The sequence below is a fragment of the Sciurus carolinensis genome, chromosome 14 (genome assembly GCF_902686445.1).
Source record: "Sciurus carolinensis chromosome 14, mSciCar1.2, whole genome shotgun sequence".
Taxonomy (NCBI): domain Eukaryota; kingdom Metazoa; phylum Chordata; class Mammalia; order Rodentia; family Sciuridae; genus Sciurus; species Sciurus carolinensis.
This window is the reverse complement of record NC_062226.1, coordinates 36,257,075-36,281,329: the sequence shown is the minus strand read 5'-3', so window position 1 is coordinate 36,281,329 and position 24,255 is coordinate 36,257,075. Positions and strand designations below refer to the sequence as shown.

The following is a 24,255-nucleotide window of genomic DNA, read 5'->3' as shown; positions in this document are numbered from 1 at the left end:
AAATTAAGCTAAACCAGAATTTAACCAAACAAACAAAATCTAAAGGCAGGAATAAAAAGAGCTTGTCTGTATCGCTTTAGTCAAGCTATCATATACATATTGGAATAAATGGAAATGACAACATTAAGTGTATACTAGTGCATGGCCCCAAGAACAGGGTTGATCCTGAGAGTGAGGTAAAACAAAGTATAGTGGTAAGAAACAGGCTTTTCTGGGCTGTGGATATAGCTCAGTTGGTAGAGTGCTTGCCTGTCAAGCACAAGGCCCTGGATTCAATCACCAGCATCAAAAAAAAAAAAAAGAAAGAAAGAAAGAAAAAGAAATAAACCAAGCTGTTCCTGGGTCCAGGAACACCTGACAGACTGCACCTGATAAGACTGGGAAGCAGAACTAACTTAATCAGTAATGTTAGCACACAAAAAACAAAGTACTGATGGGCGGTAATGGGCTTGGTGGCACACACCTATAATCCCAGCAGCTCAGGAGGCTGAGGCAAGAGAATCTCAAGTTTAAAGACAGCCTCAGCAATTTAGCAAGGCCTTAAGCAACTCAGCAAGACCCTGTCTCTAAACAAAATATTGAAATGGTTTGAGGATGTGGGTCAGTGGTTAAGCACCCCCGGGTTCAATTCCAGTCCAAAAGAACAAAAATAAACGAAGCAGCACCTGAAGCTGGCAATCAGCAACCAGAAATGGACTCTAAGGCATAAACTTTGGTCACATTCAGCTCTGCCCAGAGAAAAAATAGTAAAAGGGAATGGTAGCTAGAGGTAGGTAGACAACAGCATTCCAAGTATCAGAGGAATGAAAGGAAAGGAAGCCCCACAATCACTAAGATGAAGTTCTCACAAAATAACCACCAGCTTTTGCTCTAGTCCTATTCCTTGTCTATGTACTAAGTGCCAGGAGCTAGATTTAACACCAGGTGTATCATGATGATGAACACAGAGAAAGATCATCTCATGCTGCTTGCAATCTAGTAGGAAAGAGAATTTTAAAAGGGAAGAAGGATACAGGACAGGGGGACCCCGGTTTCCTCCATTTCCTCTGTTCTTTCCAATGTCAAACTCCAAGTCAGAAGGAGGTACTTTAGGATAACATATCCAATTTATATTGGGAGAGGTGGCCAAAATAAGGCAGAGGTCTGTCTGTCCTGCAGATCTTCAATTTTAAAGAATAAGATGATCCAAAGCCACCTTACTGGAGCCAGGATCAGGTCCTCTCAGGCCTGAACACAACCTATCAAATATCTTCCCAGTCTTGGGCAAAAGGAAGGTGATCAGGATAGAAAGGGAACGAGTATACATGAAGAAAGAAGAAATATCAAAGGAAAATGGGCTTCTGGAAACTCACTCAAAGCAAACTAAAAAATTATTTGCAGCCTCTTTTAAATTCACTCTCTTTGTGATATATAACAGTCAAGACCAAACTTTCTTACTAAAGGACAGACTCATCTGTCCTGCCAGACACAGAGGGACAAAAATGTCTGGACCAGGTATGTAAACCCATGACTGAGTAATGGTAAATTTTGGTTTAGTGCTAATGAAAGAAAAAAGCAATATGATGAAAGAGAAAAAAAGGTAAAACTGTCTTTAAAATAGACAATCAAGAAGGGCCTCAGAGAAAAGCTAAAGCCCATATGAGTAGGAGTTGATGTCTAAAGGAGAAGAATGAGAATATTCTATACAGAGAAAACAACTTGAGGAAGAGACAGGAAAAACTAAGTTCAAGTGCAAAGGAAGTCACTGAACAGTTTTAAGTAGCCATGTGACCTATTCTTTTAAAAGCCCTCTGGCTGCTGTGCAGAGAGAAAATGGGAAGAGGCCAAAGAAGTGGTATAAAGACCAGTTGAGGGGCTGGGGAGATAGTTCAGACGGTAGAGTGCTTGCCTTGTAAGCACAAGGCCCTGGGTTCGATCCCCAGCACCCAAAAAAAAAAAAAAGACCAGTTGAAAAGCTACTATGGTAGCTCAGAGAGACAGATGGGATGGCTTCAACCAAAAGGAAGGAAAGATATTTTAGAGATGGGTTAGAAAGGTGGGTCACTGAAAAATGTGGTAGGGAGAGAAAGGTATGTGACAAAAACAGTAGTCCAAAATGACTCCCAGTTTCCCCAAACAGCAACGGGGTGCCATTTTCTGGTGGAAAAAACTATAGGAGCAAGAGTAGTTTCTCTGCATAATTTCACTTTTAGACATGTAAAGTATGAGCTCCAAGTAAAGTACAAATTTGAGATTTCTCAGCATATAAGTGATATTTATATCCTTGGGAATAAATGCTATCTTCCAGAAAGAAAACACAGAAAAGAGATGAGGGCACAACTCCTAAAGAACTCAAATATAAATTGATGAGGGAAAAGAAAAACAAAAAGTCTACATGATGCCAGGTGTGGGTGACACATGCCTGTAATCCCAGCAACTGGGCAGGCTGAGGTAGAAGGATCTTGAGTTCAAAGTCAGTCTCAGCAATTTAGCAAGGTGCTAAGCAACTCAGTGAGACCCTGTCTCTAAATAAAATACAAAAAAGAGCCGGGGATGAGGCTCAGTGGTAAGTGTCGCTGAGTTCAATCCCCAGTACCAAAAAATAAAAAATAAATAAATGGGGGGGGAGTCTACACGAAGGGAAGAGGAAAACAAGGATTATGAAATTACAGAGACTATAATCCAAGAGGAAGGTAAATTGTGAGGAGAATTCTGGTAAGAAATGCAATGAGAGTGACCTGATGTCCACTGTTTTAGCGGCTGACTGTCACTGATGAGCAGACAAACACAATTTCAGGAAAGTGAAAAAAAGGGTCAAAGCTGACAAGGGATGAAGGGTGACTCACTATACACTAAGCAGACTGTTTCGCACTCAACCAACTTCCCAGCTACAACCAATTACCACATAAAGCACCTTGTCTTTCTCCTGCTCTACCACCACAGCCTAACTGCTTCTCCTGCTTCAACCCTCACCCTTCTATACTCATTCTCAACACAGCAGCCTGAATCATCCTTCTGAGAAGGGAAGTCTTTCTTTTTAATATATTTTTAGATTGTAGATGGACACGATACCTTTTTTTTTTTAAATGTGATGCTTTCTTTACCCTGCTTTACTGTTCTTCTTAGTAGCACTTATAATCCTTGTGGTATATTTATTGGTTATTATCTGTATCCCTCTAAGGTATACTAGACAAAAATCATTTAAAATAATGCAGAAACATGGTCAGAGAGGGTAGAGTGGTACTGGTGAATCACACAAACATGAAGATAGGTACCTATTACATTTGAACAAGGCTCTGGGCGTGATGACACATGCCTGTAATTCCAGCAATTCAGACGGCTGAGGCAGGAGGAGCAAAAAAAGGCAAGCCTCAGAAACTTGGCGAGACCCTCAGAAATTTAGCAAGGCCCCGGCTCAAAAGAGAAAAGAAAAAATACTGAGGATGTAGCTCAGTGGTAAAGCATCCCTGGCAACCAGTATCAAAGAAAAAAGAAAGGCATTTGACTTCTACTCTGAGGAAAACCCAATAAAAAAATTTTCCTAATTTGTCAGATTTTGGTTCCACAGTTAACCCAACAATAAACAGTGAAACATAACCAAGACAGTCTTAATATACCAAATAAAGTTGAATAGATGACATTTTCCTGAATAACCCAACAGTCTTAACACACTACATAAAGTTCAATATGTGACATTTTCCTGAATTTTATGGTCTAACCAATGCAATAAAAAAGGAGGGAAATATTCAAAGCAGTCTAAATCAGCAAAACACAAGAAAACTATGGAAAAAAGTATTAAAGTAATATGTAATATAAGAAACTTGGAAAGTCGGTGAAATAAGAGTTTTCCCTAACATCAGCAAAATTCAGAGAAACACGATGTAAAATTTCTCTCTGTCAAAAATAAAGAAGACCGTTGCCAGGCATGGTGGCACGTTCCGATATGCCTGGTACCAAAAAAAAAAAAAAAAAAAAAAAAAACGGTTAAACTCTGGTATGTCCATATAAAATACAATGGAATATTACACAGCTATTAAGAATAAGGTAGACATTTAAACTGATATACAAAGATGGCCACAATACAGGACAGAGTAAAAAAAAAAAAATTACAGACTAAGAAATATAACAATAGCATTGTTTGTGTGTATATATACACACACACAAATACACGAGAGTCGTGGTGAACAGAAAGTATTTAGAAGAACAAGCAACAAAATGGCACTGATTACCACCTTCAGGATTACAGTAAAGAGAGGAACAAGAATATAAGAGACCATCAAAAAAGGTCCCAACAATAAAGGCATAACAGACACAAATCAGAATAATATGAGTGCTAGGCTGGGGTTTGTAGCTCAGAGGTAGAGCTCTTGCCTAGCACAGGTGAGGCAGTAGGTTGAATCCTTAGCACCACATGAAAAATAAATTTTAAAAAAGGTTAAATTCTTTGAAAAAAAGATTTAAAAAAAGATTAATGAGTGCTTATTTATAAAAGGAACAGTTACAAAATTGGGGTGGGGAGTCCACAGAAAATACATCAGATGAAATCAGAGAAATCAAAACCAATAAAAGCAGAACAATTATTCCTCTAGAGGCCCCAAAAGTAGACAGGAGACAACTGAGTAGAACCTGATCCTATAATGCAGACTGCTCTGGGAGGTGAGGATAAATAATCTCCTCCTCTTCCAGTCCTTCAATCCAAAGTGCCTGAGAGTTCTTTATCTGGGATAAAGAGGCATGTAGAAAAGGTAGAAAATGAACCTAGAAAGGTAAACAGAAGACATCTGGCCCAGACTTCTAACTTTTTAAAAAATTAATTATAAAAGCACAATCTCTTCATTAAAAAGTACAACCTTACAGGGCATGGTATTACATTCCTATAATCCCAGCTACTCAAGAAGCTGAAGCAGGAGGACAAGTTCAAAGCCAGCCTGCGCAAGACTGTCTCAAAATAAAATAAAAGGGGCTGGGAATGTATCTCAGTGGTAGATATACAGGCCAAAGGTCCTGGATTCAATCCCTGATACTACTAAAAGAAAAAAAAAGTAAAACCTTACATAGACAACTGAAGTCCCACCCTCCACAACCCTACATCTTTCTTCTCTTTGGAAATAATCATCTTTGTTAGCATCAGTTCGGTGGGGTTATTCTTGACCTTGTTCTAGACAGATGGTGAAATGCATACACAACAAAATTTAGAGAATTGTTTTACAGGGTATTATTTAACATGAATGGTATATTCTACTATTTTGTTCAAACTTCTTTTCTATCATTTTTAGTCCAGTTAGAAAATAATGCTCAAGGGTTGGAGTTCAGCTTGGTGGTAGAGCACTCTAGCATACTTAGGTCCTTGGGTCATCTGGAGCTCCAGGAAATGAAAAAAAAAAAAAGTGGGGGTAGGGAGGAGGGGGAGATGTTCAAGAAGCCAAGATGGGGGGAAAAAAAAAAAGAACAAGAAGGGTCAGGGATGTAGCTCAGTTGGTAGAGTGCTTGCCTTGCATGCACAAGGCCCTGGGTTCAATCCCCAGCACTACAAAAAAAAAAAAAAAAAAAAAAAAAAGGAACAAGAAGCTAAGATGGTCTGGGTATGGTGCACGCACACCTGCTATTCCGGTAACTTGGAAGGCTGAGGCAGGAGGACCGCAAGTTCAATGACAGTCTCAGCAACTTACCACAACCCTCTATTTCAAAATAAAGTAATACCAGCTACTTGGGAGACTGAGTCAGGAGAATATCAAGTTCTAGGCCAGTCTGTACAACACAGCAGACATGGAGGGGTTAGGGGGGATGGGCGAGATAGATAGCATGATTCTCCTCAGGGTTTTGTTGTTGTTTGGTATTGGGGATTGAACTCAAGGGCATTTTACCACTGAGCTACATCCCCAGACCTTTTTAATTTTTTTATTTTGAGACAGGGTCTCATTATGGCCTAGGACTCACCATCATCCTGCCTCAGCCTCCCAAATCACTGGAATTCCAGGCATACACCACCACACTTGGCTTCTCAGAGCTAGTTATACTCTACCTCAGTGGTTCTCTAATCTTGCCCCTCCCCCTCAGTTATATTAGCATCAAATAAAAATTTGTTTGAAATGCAAATTATCAGGTCCCACCTCAGTGAGCTAAATAAAAAACTCAAGTGGTGGGGCCCAGTAATTTTTCTTTTAACAAGCCCTCCCCGTAACTGTGACACATGCTAAATTTTGTGAAACACTACTCCATCTGCTGGCTACTCAAAACTAGCTCCACCATCACCTGGGTCCTTGCATTTTAACAAGATCCCCAGGGAGTGCATAAGTGAAGCGTGAGAAACACAGGTCTACCTCAGAACCATAAATCATAATCCCAATCCTTATTACCCTGTACCCATGTACACAGTGTCTATGAGTGACTTCTGGGGATGAGACAAGGAGGAAGTCAGAAGAAAGCAGTGGTTTTAAATCTCTATGAATATAAATGTATCACTATCAGTCCTGTGGGAAAAACATCAGCTCTTCATGCCCTAGTTAGAGCATGTTAGCAGTGTCATCCTTGTGCGTGACAGACAGCACATAACCACCATTAAATCACCTTGGAAATTTATTCTTCTTGGGTGACAATGTTATATCATAAGTTATTTTTAAGAGAATTTTAACTCCAGGCATAATAAAATTAACAAGATTAGTTAATCTCTGATTGTTAATGTTACAGTGGGAATCTTTTTTTTTTTTTTTTTTTTTTTTTTTAAGTACTGGGGTCAAACCTAGGACCTCCAGCATGCTTAGGCAAGCACTCTACCACTAATTTAAATTACCAGAGTTTTTGTTTTTTATTTTGGGACAGGGTCTCTTGCTAGATTGTCCAAACTGGCCTTGAATTTAAAATCTTCCTGCCTCAGTCCCAAAGAGTAGCTGGGATTTCACGCATGCACCTGCTGGAATCCATCATCTTAAACCATGGGGATACACTTTCTCTGTTCTAAACTGAACAGTTTTACCAACATATATAAGTGTTACCTACTCCCCACTTTCATGTCCTCACCTCCATATAGTTTAGTGGGCTGGAGAAATATCCCCAGCATTCCACCTTTAATTTCCTGCTATCTCCCTGGAAAGCTCATAGATTTTATTTCAAAACCTGCATCCTGAAGCCCCTGCCTGCATGATCCCTTTGCCTCTCTTATTTTCCTCCATTCTGTATTACTGCAGTCACAATGAACCTCAGGAAAACTACAGGTGAACTACATACACATCTATACAAGTAGTGCATGTCTGTAATCCCAGATTCTCGGGAGTTTGAGACAGAAGAATCACAAATTCAAGCCCAGCCTCATCAACTTAGTGAGACTCTGTTTCAAAAGAAAAAAAGAAAAGAAAGAAAGAAAACTTAAAGGGCTGGGGATGAAGTGCCCCTGGGTTTGAGTCCTACTACCACAAAAAAGAAACAAACATTTGTACAGTCTCACTGCTCAATTCTGCCTGATTTAACCTTATCACACAACAATCTGCCTTTTTTAAGGCACTTCCAGTTTCACTTCTGGCTCCTACCAGGCTTCTGTCCTGCCCCATTACAATAGTCCCCCTCTCAGCTTCCTAGACCCAGGAAGGAGCATGGTCAATTTTGTGGGGCCCATAGCCAATTTGACTTGCCTCTCCCTTCATAAAGCAATCTTAGAATCAAAATTTCTAAAGCCCCCTTTCAATCTGATAACTTCCTGTAGAAACAAAGAGGTTTAATTAAGCCTTCAAATAAACTTGGCCTTGAGTTTTTAATCACATGGCATCAGGAAAATAACGTTAACTACTCTACCAAATAACTTGTATTTCAAAAAGAAACATATTTATATTTCGAAAGTGCTATAAAAAGATTTCAGTATAATACTAGTTTCATTTTACCCTACACTCCACACCTTTTAAAATTTCTCCAACATAGCTCCAAAATTGTCTGTTAAAATCACTTCTGTCTGGGTGTGGTGGCACACACCTGGAATTTCAGCAACTTGGGAAACGGATGCAGGAAGATCCTCCAAGGCCAGTCTGAACAACTTAATGAGACCCTGACTCAAAATAAAAAGGGGGGCTGGAATAATGGTTCAGTGGTAGAGGCACTTGTCTGGCATGTGTGAGGCCCTGGGTTTGAACCTCAGCACTGCATATAAATTAAATTTAATTAATTCAAAAGATCCATTGACAACTAAGAAATATTTTTAAATAATAATAATAAATAACATAAAAAGGGATAGGGATGTAGTATGGTGGTCAAGTGTCCCTGAGTTCAATCCCCAATTCCCAGTACCAAGAGAAAAAAAATCACTTCTGTCAACTCAGAATTCATTTTGTAAATTATTTTGTTCACCAACAGTGAGATTCAAAATATCTAGAGTCAAATTCTGCCAGACATGATGGTACATGCCTGTAATCCCAGCTACTCAGGAAGTTGAGGCAGGAAGATTATAAATTCGGGGCCAGCCTCTATAACTTAGCAATACCCTGTCTCCAAATAAAAAATGAAAAGGGGCAGAGGATGTAGATCAGTGACAAGACTGCTGGCCTAACATGTGCAAGGTCCTGAGTTTGAGATCTTTAGTAACTAAAAAGGAAAAAAAAAGACAAAAAAAAAAAAAAAAAAAAAAAAAAAACAATGGCCAGGCATGGTAACACATGACTATAACCCTGAAAGGAGGCTGAGGCAGAAAGACCCCAAATTTGAGACCGACCTCAGCAACTCAGTGAGACCCTGTTTCAAAATTAAAATAAAAGTAGAAATAAAAAGGTCTGGGTATGTGGTTCAAGGCTAGAGCAGTCCTGGGTTATAATACCCAGGACCCTCCCCCTGCAAAAAAAAAAAAAAAAAAAAAAAAAAAAAAAAACTACAACCACATCACATAGCGATAGCTTAAAGTTTTAAAATATCACCACAGAACAGCACTAATTTCTAACTGTTCCTGACAATGTATGTAGAGTTTGGTGTTGTGGGGCGTTGTTGTTTTCTATATTTGGTTTTGTTTTTGCAGTACTGGAAGTGGAACCCAGGGGTGCTTTACCATTGAGCTACAACCCCAACCCTTTGTATTTTGAGACAGGATATCAAATTTCCCACACTGGCCTGGAACGTGTAATCCTCCTGTCTCAGCCTCCCAAATCACTGGGATTACAGGCATGGGCCACTGCACCCTGTTTATGCACAATTTTGATAGGAAACACTGGGGTTGGGGATATGGCTCAGTAATGGAACTCTTCTTGCCTAGCATGTGCAAGACCTTGGATCCAGTACAGAAAAGGAAAAAGAAAAAAACCTTGGATAATAAGGCCACAAAAATACTGGATTCAGGCCATGTCTGGTAGAGCACACCTATAATCCCATCAATTCTGGAGGCTCAATAGTTCAAGCCTAGCCTGGGCAGCTTAGCAAGACCCCAACTCAAAAAAAAATTTTTAAGGGTTGCCAGGAGGGTTTTATCTCAGTGGGAGGCACTTGCAGAGCATGTGCAAGGCCCTAAATTCAGTCCCCAGTAACACACATGACAACACACAGAATTCCTGACTCATATTCTTGCTGTAAGCAAAGACAGTCAACATCATTTTCCTTAAGAGCCCCAAACATTAAACTCTATTCTGAGGTTAAGATTAGCATTGATAAAACAGCAAGGCTGGGTAAATACAGCTCAGGTGGTAGAATGCTTGCATGGCATGCACAAGGCCCTGGGTTCAACCCCAGCACCACAAAAAATAAAAAATAAAAATAAGAATAAAAATAAACGAGCAAGTACATGAAAACTCCTCAACTGTCTGGATTAGTTTTTACTGATTTGTATAGAAATGTGTTTCTCCCATGAATTAATTCCATACTGTTCAGTAATACTGAGAGACAAAAAGTTCATTTGTTCTTTCTAAGTATCAATAAGCAAAGTAAGAGGGTTAGGAGTGTAAGTCAGTGGTAGAGCACCTGCCTAGCATGCAGGAAGCGCTGGGTTCCATCCTTAGCCACACAAAATCTGGCAGAGGAGGAGAAAAAGGACTGAGTTGGCAAGTTCTCAACTCAAAAACAGGACACATTCCAAAAGCCTATAAGTACTGTACCTGGTTTGAACCTTAGAATTCCATTTTTCTATTTAAAATTGCTTATGAGAAAATTTACATAATGTCAGATTCCAACTTTAGGCCACCCCATGACCAACCTTATGACAGAGAATGAACAAAGATTCCCACTAATTTTGAGGCAGAACATTTGGGAATCACTATGTTAGATTATCTTCCTCAAATTATCCAGTTTCAGACAGTATCGACACAATACTAGGTTCTCCAACTAATACCTGGAATATTCATATTCATTCTACTAAACAAAGAGATATGTTTATATTTTAGCTTGTGAAAAAAGTTTATTATGAAAAGTAAGGCTTTTAAAAAAAAAAAAAAAAACACCCATTCTTAAGCTGATTTGGGGGACAGTCAGGGTACCCATATGCACAAAAATACAGGATTCAGAAGTTCCTCCAAGCAGTGCCACATTTTTCCTTGACAAGTTTTGTACCTGCTCGAGTGCCCAAAAAAGTACACATTTAAGATCTTAGAATCAGCCAGGTGTGATGGTGCACACCTATAATCCCAGCAGCTCAGTTCAGGAGGTTGAGGCAGGATTGAGAGTTCAAAGCCAGTCTCAGCAATTTAGGGATACCCTGTCTTTAAATAAATACAAAAAAGGGCTGGGCATGCGGCTCAGTGGTTAAGTGCCCCTAGGTTCAATCCCTGATACTTAAAAAAAAAAAATCTCAGAATCACAGAAAATGGGAGATTTTCTAAGAAGCAATTTGTATATGTATATGCCTAATTTAAAGTGAACCCATTCCATTGTAGGTATATTCCTACTCCTGATTTGAAAACATGACGAATGACAAAAAAAAAAAAAAGCAATTTAAAAGTCCTAACATAGTAACTAAGAATATTTCTCAGTAAGGGCAAAGGTAAACTAAAGGCTGCCAATTCTCTTCATGGATAAACTAGTGATCACTTATATTCATGTTCAGTCTTCTATTACCAAAATTGCTTAGTTTGTTGAGTCTATCCATAGTGATAGGCAATAAAGTATGATGACTTTATTCGAGCCTGGAACTAAATTGTGTGGGTCAATATCCCAGATAATACTTTAATATCTACAGCATCTCTATCAAGATATTTAACTTCTTTGTGCTCTAGTTTCTTCATTTGTACAGCAAGTATATAGTGTCAACTTTAGAGGACTATAGTAAGGGTTAAATGAATTAATTCATATAAAACACTTAGAAGAGAATTTCACATGTAATAAGCACACAATAACTAGCCACTAGATATTTAAGAATAAGTAGAATATGGAAGAGCAACTGAAAGAGGATATGCACTCCAAGTCAGTGTAATAACAGAGGAACAGAGGTTGATAAGCAACAAGGTGTCTATCATTTTTGAGGAAGAATAGTAGACTGGAGTAATGAAGACCCAATTATGTTGATCTTGAAGACAAAACCAAAAAAATATGAATTTTACTTAGAAAACACATGAATTTTTGGTCTGATTCTGTCTGTGCCTTAGTAAGTAAGGTTAATTATCAAGGTTATCAGTACTATTAATGCAATTTTGATTTGCATTGTCAAGAGTTAATTCCCAAAATAAATATAAATGAAATGAATAAAGTAGCCCAGATTATAATTTTCAATTGAAATAAAATACAAGTTACTGCTGATCAATATAATTGACCAAAATAGACTAAAAAAGACTTTCTTGCACATGTGATTATACAACCAATGTAATTCTACATCCTGTACAACCAGAGAATGAGAAATCATACTCCATATATGTATAATATGTCAAAATACATTCAACTGTCATGTATAACTAGTAGGAACAAATAAAAAATAAATAGAACCAGAACAAAAAAAAAGTAATGATGATGGGCTGGGGCTGCGGCTCAGTGGTAGAGCACTTGCCTTGCATGTGTGAGGCACTGGGTTCAATCTTCAGCACCACATAAAAATAAATACATAAGAAGGTATTGTGTCTATTTACAACTAAAAAAAAAGTAATGATAATAGTAATGTGAATGGTCTTATCTCACCACAGAAAATATCTTTATTTAACTATATAGTTTATTAGTAAACAATCCTGGAAAATTAAAAGTTAGTTGTAATAAAGAAATAATTTTATCAAATATAATTTTATATGGCTGGCATATAATTAAGAATTTCACCTTATTATTAGCATAATAAAATACTTTGAAACCAAAAAAAAAGAACTTTTTTCACTAAAAGCAGATAAAATAGATCCTTATTAAATCTTATAAATTTTAGTGCCAGGCATAGGGGCACACACCTGTAATCAAAGCAACTCAGGAGGATGAGGCAGGAGAATCAAAAGTCTGAAGCCAGTCTCAGCAATATAGGGAAGCCCTAGGCAACTTAGTAAGACCCAGTCTCAAAATAAAAAATTTTTAAAAAGAACAAAGGGCTCAGATGTGTTCAATCCCCAGTACAGGGGAGGAAAAAAAAAAAAAAACCTCATAAAATGTAGTCAGCAAATTGGTACAGGGGATGGGGGATATAGTTCAGTTGGTAAAGTGTGTGCCTTGCACACACAAGGCCCTGGGTTCAAACCCCAGCAACACCCATACACAAAAAAAAATTGTAACGGTCTTTTCGAAGGATTATCTATCCAAGATCTTTTTAATGGGCTACCCAGAAGTCTTATGTGAAGATAAATTTAAGGTAGATTTGCTCAAACCAGGACAAAATCATGCTAGACAATAAGAATAAGGTCCAATTCCTTATTGGACTCCAAGGAATTAGAAGAAAGGGTCAGTTTACAGTAGCTATGTTTCCATGGGGTACAGACTATCTATCTGTACTCTACAGATATCAGTACAAATTATGGCAACAAAGAGGGTCCTTTTCCCTCATCCTGAATAAACACTTCTGGGGTCCACTATCCTAAATCTAAAGATCACCTCTGCAAGAAACTATATGGTATACTTTTTTAAAGCACTTTGAGATACTAGTAACAAGTAATAAAGTAATGGTTAATTTTTTTTTTAAAGTTTTCACTCAAAGATTGGCAAGAGAGCTTAGAAGCACATCATGACAGAATAATAGATATAGTTTATAGCTGAAGCGGTGGCTCCTCTTGGAGAGCACTCACCTAGCATACGCAAAGATATAGTTTATTGCAGCCAGGTGTAGTGGCACATGCCTATAATACTAGCTACTCAGGATACTATAGCAGGAGGATCTCAAGTTCCAGGCCAGCCTGAGCAATTTAGCAAGAAACTGAATCAAAATAAAATAAAAGGGGCTGGGAATGTATTTCAGTGGTAGAGTGTATATACAGGCTCTGAGCTCAAACACAAGTACCAGGAAAAAAAAAAAGTTTATTAAGCACATATTCCAGATTGACTCTTCCCCCCCTGGTGGCAGCAGGGGGGAAAAAAAAAAAAAAAAAAATCAACCTCCCCAAAACGTCAGTTATTACTTACTTAAAAAGAAAAAAGAAAAAAAAAAAAAAAAAATACCAGCAGTATGCCCTAGAGAGTAAGCAAGTTTATATATTTGGCTTTTTAGAACTCAGAACTCAATCAATCACTTTGACAACACAAACATAAAGCAAAGTAGACCCAGATTTCTATATACCTTCTTCTAAAGTACTTTTCAGTTACAATTTCAGACAAGAGGGGTGAGTTTCATGCTCAATCTCGTGCTTTTTTTTTTTTTTTAAACCTTAATGATCCTGCCAATAGCAGAAAACTCTTAAATGTACTCACTTAAACATGTTCCTGTCAGCATCACCAACGATGCTCCATTATTCACTTTTGGATACTATCTCCAGATGATTTTTAATCCCTGCCTGACTTTTCCCTACCAACAAGTACTTGGATACCATCTTTACCCTGCCTGCCCCCATTACTTGGTTGTGCTTAGGGAATTATAATTACAGTGATTCCGCCTATTAGAACATCCTCAGAGCACAAAGCCTCTTTGTATGATGGGCAATGGAGGGATGCTTTCCAGGCTCCATAGCAGAGGGTGGGTGGCAGCAACAGAGGAAGAGGAGTTGGATCTGCTATGGTGGCCCTCATTTCTGCTTCAATATTGCTTGTGGGTTTTTTCTCTAGAGGCTGATCAGTAAGGGTTCTCTCAGCCTCCGCACCCCTTCCCATGGGGGTAGGGGTGGAGGCTGTCCTGACAGATGGACACAATCACCACAAGCCCAGAAGGCCAGGGAGCAGAAGAAAGCAAGAAATAAGGGAGAAAAGCAAGCAACAGCTGTCCTGAAGTGCACCCTCTGTGCTCTCCTCAGTATAGTGAGGTTTCTGATAATGAATGTATCACTGCAGTGAATCGGTGATTAATATTAGCATTACTGGCACCCAGTAGATGCTCAAATATGTATTAAGGTGGCAACAAAAAAAATCTATATAGGAAGACAGATTCATTCAGAACTTATTTTTAAATAAAATAGCCCAAATGAAAAATACTTTTTATTATGAACCCAAGTACTGTATTTGCAAAAGTAATTATGAAATGAATACTTGATTTTTCTTTCAGCTTACCCTACTGCAGTTTAGTCTGAGAAACAGCCCAATTTTTAATTCTGTGACAATAAAATGGGTTTCAACAGAAGTTCAGTAAGCACCATCTACAAACACTGAAATCAAAGGTGCTAAAGCAGAATAGCCAACTTTTCAACTCAAGTTATGTCCCAAAAGCACCACAGAATGCCCTACATATACCCTGCATATACTTCTTCCCCTTACCACTTCTTTCCTCCATTTTTCTTTCAAAGAACAAATGATGGGCTGGAGCTGTGGTTCAGTGGTAGAGCACTTGCCTGGCATGTGTGAAGCCCTGGGTTTGACACTCAGCACCACATATAAATAAGTAAAAGATTGACTGACAACTAAAAAAAATATATATTTTTTTTAAAAGGAAAAGAGATCAAATGGGTATTACAACAAAACTTGTAATCTCTCACTCCCCTATTTCTACATATCTATTTACCATGAAAGCAGAAAATGCAGTGATAGCTTTTAATACCATGAAGAAAACAAATGATAAACCCTAGTATAATACCATCATTCTCCACCTGTCCAATATCACTTTGGTTAACTTTAGAATAGCACCAATATCCATTTAAGAAGAGGAGGGGAAAAACTGAAACCACTTTGGTTAAGACCTATAGGTAAGATCTATTTATTCTCCTTGTGTAAACGTAAGGTCATTTTTGTTAAACATTAAATTTTATTTATATAAAATTTCTCTTAAAATTTCCTTAAAGACAGTAGCAAAAGCACAATGGAATTCTCTAACACGCTTGATCATGTTTAAAATAATAAAAAGAGAAACCTGTACCTCCCTTGAGCCCCTAGAATATCACTCTTCCATGACAACTATCCTGGAAAACACTCCGCCATTATTTGCAAAAACAGTAGGAAGTCCAGTCTTGTCCTTGGTTCATACTCCTCCCTCCTCTCCAAGAAAAAAAATGAAAGAGCAAGAAGCATAAACAACCACTTAATGGAAAATACAAATGGATAAATATTTTCCAAAATGGCTAAAAAGCCTCAGGTCTTCAGAAATTCACGAATGCTGGTGCAGGGAGAAATCAGAAGAGAAAAATAACATTATATTTCCCTCTCAAAGTAATGTCAGGATATCAGAGCAAATGAGGCACATAGCTACTTTTTCTCCTTCACTTACCTGATACTTCTGTATTTTAAATGGTTTCTCTTATTCCATATTTCCATAAATAATAGGGATCATCAAATCCAGGGCAATTCGCCTGAGAATGATGATGTAAAGCCAGGGTTGGGGTTCTTTCCCATGAAAAGTTTACATGAAGAACTCTTTTGGTGCCTCAAGTCCAGCACCAACTCAGCCCTCAAATATGGACAAATATGGATGACCCAGTTAATTATAGCTAGACCTTGAGTCCCAAAGCAGGTGGGCAGCACTATTCATAAGGCACCTTGTGTGAATGAGATAAAGCCACACTTTCTGAGGACACACAGTTCCATACCAGATGCTCATCTTGGTAACAGATCTCTACCCTCACTTGTAGCCCAAAACAGGTGTCCTTGTGCTGGAAGCAATCTACATTCCTACACAGCAGCCCCGCTACAAAAAGTGCACCTGGAACAACGTTGTACCTCTAAAGTGAGTTTACAGAAAGATCATCAACATAAACAGGCACTTCAGAGATGGGGATGTGCCTCAGTGGTAGAGCACTTGCTTGCCTGGCACGTGAGGCCCTGCATCCTATTCCCAGCATCACAAAAACAATGAATAAAACAAACACTTTGCAAATTTCTTTATCAGAAAACCTCACATTTAATATGAATTCATCCCTAACCACATGGGGACTAGAACACGAACTAGAGGAAAAAGAAATCTCACAAAAGCTATAACCCCAGCAACTAGGGAGACTGAGGTAGGAGGATTCCAAGTTCAAGACCAGTCTCCATAATTTTGCGGAACTGTCTCAAAATAAAAAATGGTGAAGGTGTAGCTCAATGGTAGAGTACCCCGATATGAAACAAGAAAAAGAAAAAGAAATCTAGCAGAGGAAAAAAACTAGCAAATCTGGGAGAAAGGAAACTCTTTCATCTTGAGGGTTAACCAGTTATTTCCTAAAGACTGGAATCTCCAACCACTGGTTCAAATAGCTGAATGTCAAATGTAGGTCATAAGCTAAAACACTAAAACAATTCCTACAATCTGCAGAGGGAGGAACCACCTTTCTCTTAAAAAAGGCATAAGGGCCAGGCATGATGGTGCATGCCTGCAATCCTAGTTACTGGAAAGACTGAGGCAGGAAGACTGCAAATTCCAAGTCAGACTAGGCAATATAGCGAGACGGGTCCATAATTTTAAAAAAGAGAGAGGTGGTGCTGGGGTATGTAGCTGGGATATGTAGTGGTAGAGTACTTCCCTGGCACATGCAAGATCCTAGGTTCATTCCTGGTGTCCCACTGGTGTTTTTTTGTTGTTGTTTTGTTTTTAAGAAGGAACAAGAGCCCTAAGGGTATAGCTGATTGACAGAGTTCATGCTTACCATGTACATGGTCACAGGTTTAATCTCCAACACATACACACAAAAAAACATGATCACATAGTTTACCTTTTGGATTTCTTTCCTCCAAACTGGTTAATATTCCTTCTAGACCCTTTTTACTCATCCTATCTATAAGACCACTGACACATGTATAAGTCCATAAATACTGATAAATAGTCCTGGTTACCTGCCTGAAAATAAGAATTGACAACATGGATTAAAAAGGGTATGGGCATCCAACCCAATAATTCTTTAAGGTTCCACCAAAGAGCTGAGTACTGCACGAGCCAACTCATATCCGTCACAGGAAGAACAACAGAACACAGCCTGAGGAAGAGCCTGGAGGGCTGGATGGGGCAAAGCTAAAATAGTGCTTCTCAAACTTCAGTGGGCAACAGTCTACTGGGGAGCAATTGCGCATAGTAGTACATGCCTATAATCTCACTGATACAGGAGGATTGCAAAGTTCGAGGCCCAGCTTGGGCCTTAAACTTATAGTGAGACCCTGTCTCAAAATAAAAAATAAAGGACTGGGTATTATAACTCAGTTGCTAGAGAGTTTGCCTCAAATGCACAAGGCCCTGGGTTCAATCTCCAACACCACAAAAGGAAAAAAAAAAAAGGTAAAATAAAGTGCTGTGGATGTAAATCAGTGGTTCACTCCCTAGTATCAAAAAAAAAAAAAAAATCACTGGGGAGTTTTCTCAGAATCAGATGTCTGAGCCCCTCCACATACGTACTACATCAGAATGTGCTAGAGCATTTATTTTGACAAAGCTGAAACTGCTGACCTAGGGCCACTAGAAAGTTTAGAAAGACTGGGAAATCCTCCACACCTATCAGCAGTTCCAAAATAAAAGTCATCCACAGCAGAACTAGGTTTAGCAAGTCAGAAGAGGGTGGAAGAGAATCACCAGCCTGCATGCCTAACAAGCTGTACTGAGTTGGAGTCTGTAGCTAGAGTTCCATTATTATGGGACAAAAACTCCAGTGTTCTATAAACAAGAAAATGTTCTGCATGTGAAAAATATTTCAAACATCTGAAAAATATTTAGAGTAATATACTTAATATCTTCATACCCCACACCCCAACACTAGCAAATCTTAATGTGCAATCACCTGAGGTTTCACAAATTATAGGTATTAAAGCCCACTGCATGCCCTTGTTCAATCCTATCCTCCTCTCTACCCAATGATAAGCACTACTTGTGTTAGCTGTTCCCATGCATGTTTTTATGCTATTACTACATATATGCATAACCACAAACTGTATTATTTTACATGTTTTCATATCTTACACAAGTAGAAAGATTCTGTAAAAATTTTTCTGGGACTTGCTGAGCTACATCCCCAGTCATTTTGTTTTTCAGACATGGTCTCTTGCTAAATTGCCAGGCTGGTCTCAAAGTGGTCATCCTCCTGCTTGGGAGGATTGGGATCCTGAGTAGGACTGGGATTACAGACACATGCCTCATAAGATCATTTTAATGCACTGGCTATAATTTATTTTTCACACGGCTATAATATTCAATTGTATGGTTCTGAAATTTTATATGTTGCCTGTTGGTGGGCATTTAAGCTGGAATGAGCAGTCTTTTACTTCTTTTGTATTTATTTTCTTAAAAAAGGGTGCAAGGATTTCTTTGGATGTATACCCAGAAAGGGAAATTTTAGGTAGATGGGTATGTCTGTCCACTTTCAACTAGACATCACTACTCTCCAAGGTAGTTGTACCCATTTACATTCCCCCTAGCAGTATATAAAAGTATTTCCCCTTAACCTTATAGCATTTAATTTTGCCCACTGTTGTTTCAATTTGCATTTCCCTGATTATAAGTCTGAAAAGTAAATTTTCTTGTACAAATGTGAATTTCTGTCAAGCCTATGTTCCTTACAGCTTTTTTGGAAAAAAACCTAACCTGTCTTGTCTGAAGCAGAGCAGTTCTTCCCAAAGCACCCAGCCAAGAGCCACCACATCTGGAAAGCTGAGGTGCAGGACACCAAGAAAACAGCTGACTTAAACAAGGAATCATGCTGGACAAAGGGCCTTAATAAATGCATTGGTTAATTAGTCTTTCCCTTCCCTCCTTTGACAAGACTTATTTCCAAGATAATAGTAAGGGCACTCTGGGGCCTGCATCCTTAGAACAGGAGCAAGAATGGGGTGGGATGGGGGTGAGGAGTGCTAAAGCTAGAACGACTCTATAAAAGTATTATGAATGTTCTTACTCAAAGAAAATGAACTGACTGCAGACAAATACAATAAACTCAACCCTGTAAGGTACCATCCACCTCTAGCAGACTCCTTTCAAACTCATCACCTTTGCCTTCCTCTTTGAAACACCCTAATCTTTCTCTCTAGACTAGACACCCTCCTCCTCCCTTCAGCAACCCTTTCATCTCCCTTCCCCCACAATTACTGAATACCCTCTCCTTTTTCCCCATTCCACAGTTTTTATTTTCTGGTTTCATGAGACCCTCTTCATTGCCTGCAACTGCGTTGCTCTCTGCCCCTTTCCTCTAGAACTGCACATCTCTCTTCTCTTTCCAAGATACGCCCACAGTAAAAACAACCCACCTAATCACACACCCCAAATAAAAACGGATTTCTGATGCATTACATGCCAGACGGGAGGGTGACTGATTCTAATCCTCCAGCTTCCTTCCCCCTCCACGCATGGGATAGCTGTTCTTTCTCTGGGAGTTCTCCAAGTGTGGTAGGTCCAGACCACCTGGAAAAAACTCATGGCCTTCGGTGTAAATGCCTTTACCAGGGCCATGCATGCAATTTCTGGGGTTGGCATGAACGCACCTCAGGTCATTTCGTGAAAAAGACACCTTACCCGCATCTCCACAAAAGCGGGCAGGCCTCCCTCCCATTAATTCCAGCTGAACTGGCTAAGTCTGTGCAGTGGTGGGGAAGGTGGCCTGGCAGAGACCAAACGGTCCCCGCGATAAGAAGTTTCCGAAGCTCTGCCCGACTCACTTAAGAAAGCCCTCTCATCAAGAGCACACCCCTCACAGCAGTCTCTGCCCCCTGCGGCTCCCCAAGCAGCCCCCGCTCTTCCGTCCCACCGCAAAAGATCTCTTCCCTAAACCAGCCCAAAGAGGGGTGGGTGGGTAGGTGGCTGGGTGTGCCAAGGACCAGGCCCTAGCCCCCTCCTCCCCGACCAATCTCTCTCTGTTCTCGGGGCTGGGGGCCTCCTCCCTCGGCTCCGAGCCCGTGCCAGCCCCAAGGTGGCCCCGGGTCCCTTCGACTCTCGCTGGCTATGTGACCTTGGGCAAGTCACTTCCCCCTCTAAGCCTCAGTTTCCTCCTCCGCTCAGCCGAGACCTATCGAGGTCTTGCCCTGCCCACCCCGGGGGAGAGGGCCACCCACCGGGTGGGAAAACGCTTTGTGAGTCGGTCGGCTCAGCAGAGGCGCAGGGCTCACAGGGGCTCCGGAGCCGGACAAAGCTGAGCTGGACAACGCTCCTCCCCCTCCACGGCGCCCGACTGCTGGACCACACGCCTTTGGGGCCCCCACCCCCGGAGCCGACCCACGCCCCTCCCCGCCCGGCCCGCTCCAGGACCCCGTACCTGCTCCCGGCGCTCGGCCGCAGGCGCCGCCACCCTGCGCGCCCGCCCGGAGAGGCCCGTGGCCCGGAGGACTGAGGCGGTCGGCGGCGGCGGGCTCGGGCCGGGGCGGCGGCGGCGGCTGGGGGCGCGGGCGGCGCGGGGGCCCGAGCTCGGCGGGGCCCGGCCTGGGAGACGACGACTGAGGCTGGAAGTGCGCGGCGGCCGCGGCTGCTGAGGCGGCGGCGGCGGCGACCGCGGCGGCGGCGCTTCCGCTCATGGCGGGGCCGCAGGCAGCGGCTCCGGCTGCGACTGGACTCCGGCGCGGCGGGTGCTGGCTGGGCCCCGGCCGGCAGCGGCGGCAGCGGCGGCGGCGGTGGTGGTGGTGGTGGCGGCGGCGGCGACGGAGGCGGCTCCCGAGGGGGAGGAGGCGGAGCCGGGAAGCGGCGGCGGCGGCGGAGGGGGCGTGGCCGTCGAGGGGGCGGGAACGCCGAGCCGCGCCGCCAATGGGCACCAGGCCCCTCGGCCGCGGCTCCCGGGGCGGGCGGGCGGCGCCGAGGGGTATCCTCAGCCGCCGCCGCTCTCTGATGCTGGGAGGCCGCGGGCCAGTCGCTAGCCGGGGGAGCCCTGCTCCAAAGGCTGCCCCGCCCCCGGTCCGCCCACGGGGCGCGGCTGCGGGCCTCAGGGGCCAGGCCTCGAGCTCCCCAGGCCCCGGCAGCTCCAGGGCTGCGCTGCGCGGCTCCCTCTTCCGCGGGGATTTGCTCCTCAGAGTGTGCCAGGGGCTCGGCCTGGGGAGCTGCTGCCTGCCCGCCCGCTGGCTTCGCGTTCCACGAGTTTCGCCGCCTCGGCCTCCTTCTTCCTCTCCCCGGAGCTGTAGCCACCCACTGATCTCCCTCTCGGCTGTTTCCTCAAAGTTTTCCCCTTTCAGACACTTAGGAAAGAAACTCTGCCTTCTCTTCTTAGGCTGTGTTTCGATGATAAATCAGTCCCCGCGGACCCGGAGAGGCTAGCACAAGCGGAAATTAAAGAGATGGAGATGAGCTGCCTTCCCCGACTCTCAGAGACCCATCTTGAATTCTGAGCAGAAGTCTGTGGGCTCGACCCTGGCCCCTCGCCCTCTTTTCTGACTTTCTCTTCCTCTTTCTCACTTTAAATGCCCTTGTTAAAACACTGAGAGGAAACCATCCAGCCCAGCTGGGCCTACTCTCGAAAGAGGGCGAGGCTGTGAAGCTGGAAAGGCTGGAGCTATACTGGTAGCTTTCGTTTTCCTTTGAGAGCAAGAATTGTGCGAAATCATGACCTCAGGGCCGCCTGCCTTTCCCCGATGTGATGAACTTGGTCACTGAACCTATTACCTTCCCAGGTTCCTCTGACTCTTGATATCAAAGGGACAAAATAAACTCAACCATATGCTAGGAGTACCTCTAACTACAGCTTATGGGTGAGGGTTCAACCAAGCTGCTAACCAGATCATTTCAATGAAGTTCTAATCTCAGCCTCTCCCCACGTGCAGTCACCAACTGCAACTGAGGAGAGCGCCCTACAAGTTGACAAGTCACAAGAGATGTGCGACTGAATCTTTGGCAACAGAAATTTCAAATTCCATCTTGACATGAGGTGCATGATCTTTCATTCATATAATTATCAGCCAGGATAGGCACCGGGAAATACAATGATAAAGTAGATATGAGCCAGGCGTTCATACAGTTTACAATCTCCTTGGAGAACAGTGAGATATTCTCAGAAGTTAAGAACTTAAGGATGAGTAGGAGTTGACCAATTGGAACAGGTTGAGGAAAAGTGGAGTGCAAAGATGTTAAATTATCTTTGGCCGCCTGGCACAGTGGCAGACTCCTGTAATCCCAGCGGCTCAGGAGGCTGAGGCAGGAGGATGGTGCGTTCAAAACCAGCCTCAGCAATATTGAGGTGCTAAGCAACTCAGTGAAACCCTGTCTCTAAATAAAATACAAAATAGGGCTGGGAATGTGGTTCAGTGGTTAAGTGCCCCTGAGTTCAATCTCCGGTAACAAAAAAGAAAAGAAATCTTTGGCCAAGAGACCCAAGATTTCCTGAATTCAATCCTTGGCTGTGGTAACAAAGGAGCAGGAAATGTCATATTACTAGCTGAGGCTTCCATCCTAGTACCAGCTGAAGAACAGGTGGAACATACTGTATGGAGGGATCTTTCTTTTGATAGGTCTCGGCACTCTTAAGGAAAATCAAGTCTATTTCTGCCCCAAAGCCCAAACCCCAGTTTCAGCTATTACAACTCCAACTGGAGCAAATTCGCTAGAAGAAAAGGGACAATCTGCCAGTTTAATCCAGTAACCAGGCGTCTCTGGAATGCCTTGAAGCCAGGAAGAAGTAAAGGAGAAGGTCAGGCAAAACCCTACCTCACCTTGCCAACTAAGGGAAGCAAAGGACAGAATGAACCACATCTTGTCTGCAATGGTCTCTGTTTCTTAAAATTTCCATCCTCCAGTGATGATTAGGAAGAGAGACCAACATTATGTGCTTAGGAACTGGGAATGTAGCTCAGTGGCAGAGCACTTGCATAGTCCTGGTTTTGATCCCCAGCACTGCAACAAATGAATGAATAAAATTTTTTAAAACCTGAGTTTAGGAAACAACAGGTTTAATGGACTGGAGTACAGCCTGGGTGATGAGTGGTAAGACTCTTCTTACCACTGGAAAGTTAAAAGGCATATATGTGTACGTGCGCGCGTGTGTGTGGTGGGGGGGTGTATGTGTGTATTCCCATAGAAGGGGGGATTCCTGCCTCGCCTAGCATGGGTGAAGGAAAGGGTTTCTGTCAGAGGATGGTGCCTACTATCGATTAATCACTAAGAAACTTATTTAATTAAATAAACACAGGAACCAATTATCTTACCAAATGGAAGGGGGTGTGATGGATTGAGCCATGCCAAGATCTGGCCTCCAACAAGCTAGAGAAGCCCACCTTCCCTTTATTTATAGTCACACGGGTAAAGGGGGTCAGGGAAGGGCTTCTTCTGTGAGGAACAGGATGGGGTGGAGTTAGGGAAGCCATTTGCTCAGAGAATTAGCATTTCCTCTAGCGGTGAGCCACTTCTGTACAGTCATCTACCCCAGGCTATCTGAAACAGTCTCTCATGACTGCCAGTTCCTGCGCAAGTCAGACCTCTGTATCCTATGGCTCAGCCAAGCCTGATTTCTGCTAACCATGGATGACTTCCCACAATTCATATTCAATGGAGTGTATTAATCAATCAAAGAAGAATGAAAGCCAGGTGCAATGGCTCATGGTTATAATCCCAGGTACTTGGGAGGCTGAGGCAAGAGGGCTCAAGTTTGAGGACAGCCTGGGCAACATAGCCAGACCCTGTCTCACTAAAAAAGTACAAGAAGGATGAATGAATGATGAAATTCCGTCATTTTCAGTAAAAAGGATACAACTGGGAAATATGATAAGTGTTAAGTGAAAAAATTCAGACATAAAACGGGCATGGTGGTGCAAGTTCGTAATCCCAGTGACTTGATAGGCTGAGGCAGGAGGATCACAAGTTTGAGGCCAGCCTCAGAAAGTTGGTGAGGTCCTAAACAACTTAGACCTTGTCTCAAAATAAAAAATAAAAAGGCTGGGGCTGTAACTCAGTGATAAAGCACCCCTGGGTTCAATCCCCAGTCCCCAACCCCC

At 42.0% G+C, this 24,255-nt stretch overlaps 1 protein-coding gene across 4 annotated transcripts in view; it reads right to left on the bottom strand.

Moving 5' to 3' along the window:
• Rnf38 (ring finger protein 38) overlaps positions 1–20,953 on the bottom strand; it is a 119,610-nt gene extending 98,657 nt beyond the window's left edge. For 2 of the 4 annotated variants that reach the window (XM_047524938.1, XM_047524941.1), the window contains exon 1: positions 20,604–20,953. In XM_047524938.1, coding sequence (XP_047380894.1) covers positions 20,604–20,859 — 256 coding nt within the window. In that variant the 5' untranslated portion in view covers positions 20,860–20,953. The remainder of the gene's footprint in view (positions 1–20,603) is intronic. The other 2 variants (XM_047524939.1, XM_047524940.1) reach the window with 1 other exon arrangement.
• Positions 20,954–24,255: the final 3,302 nt, after the last annotated feature.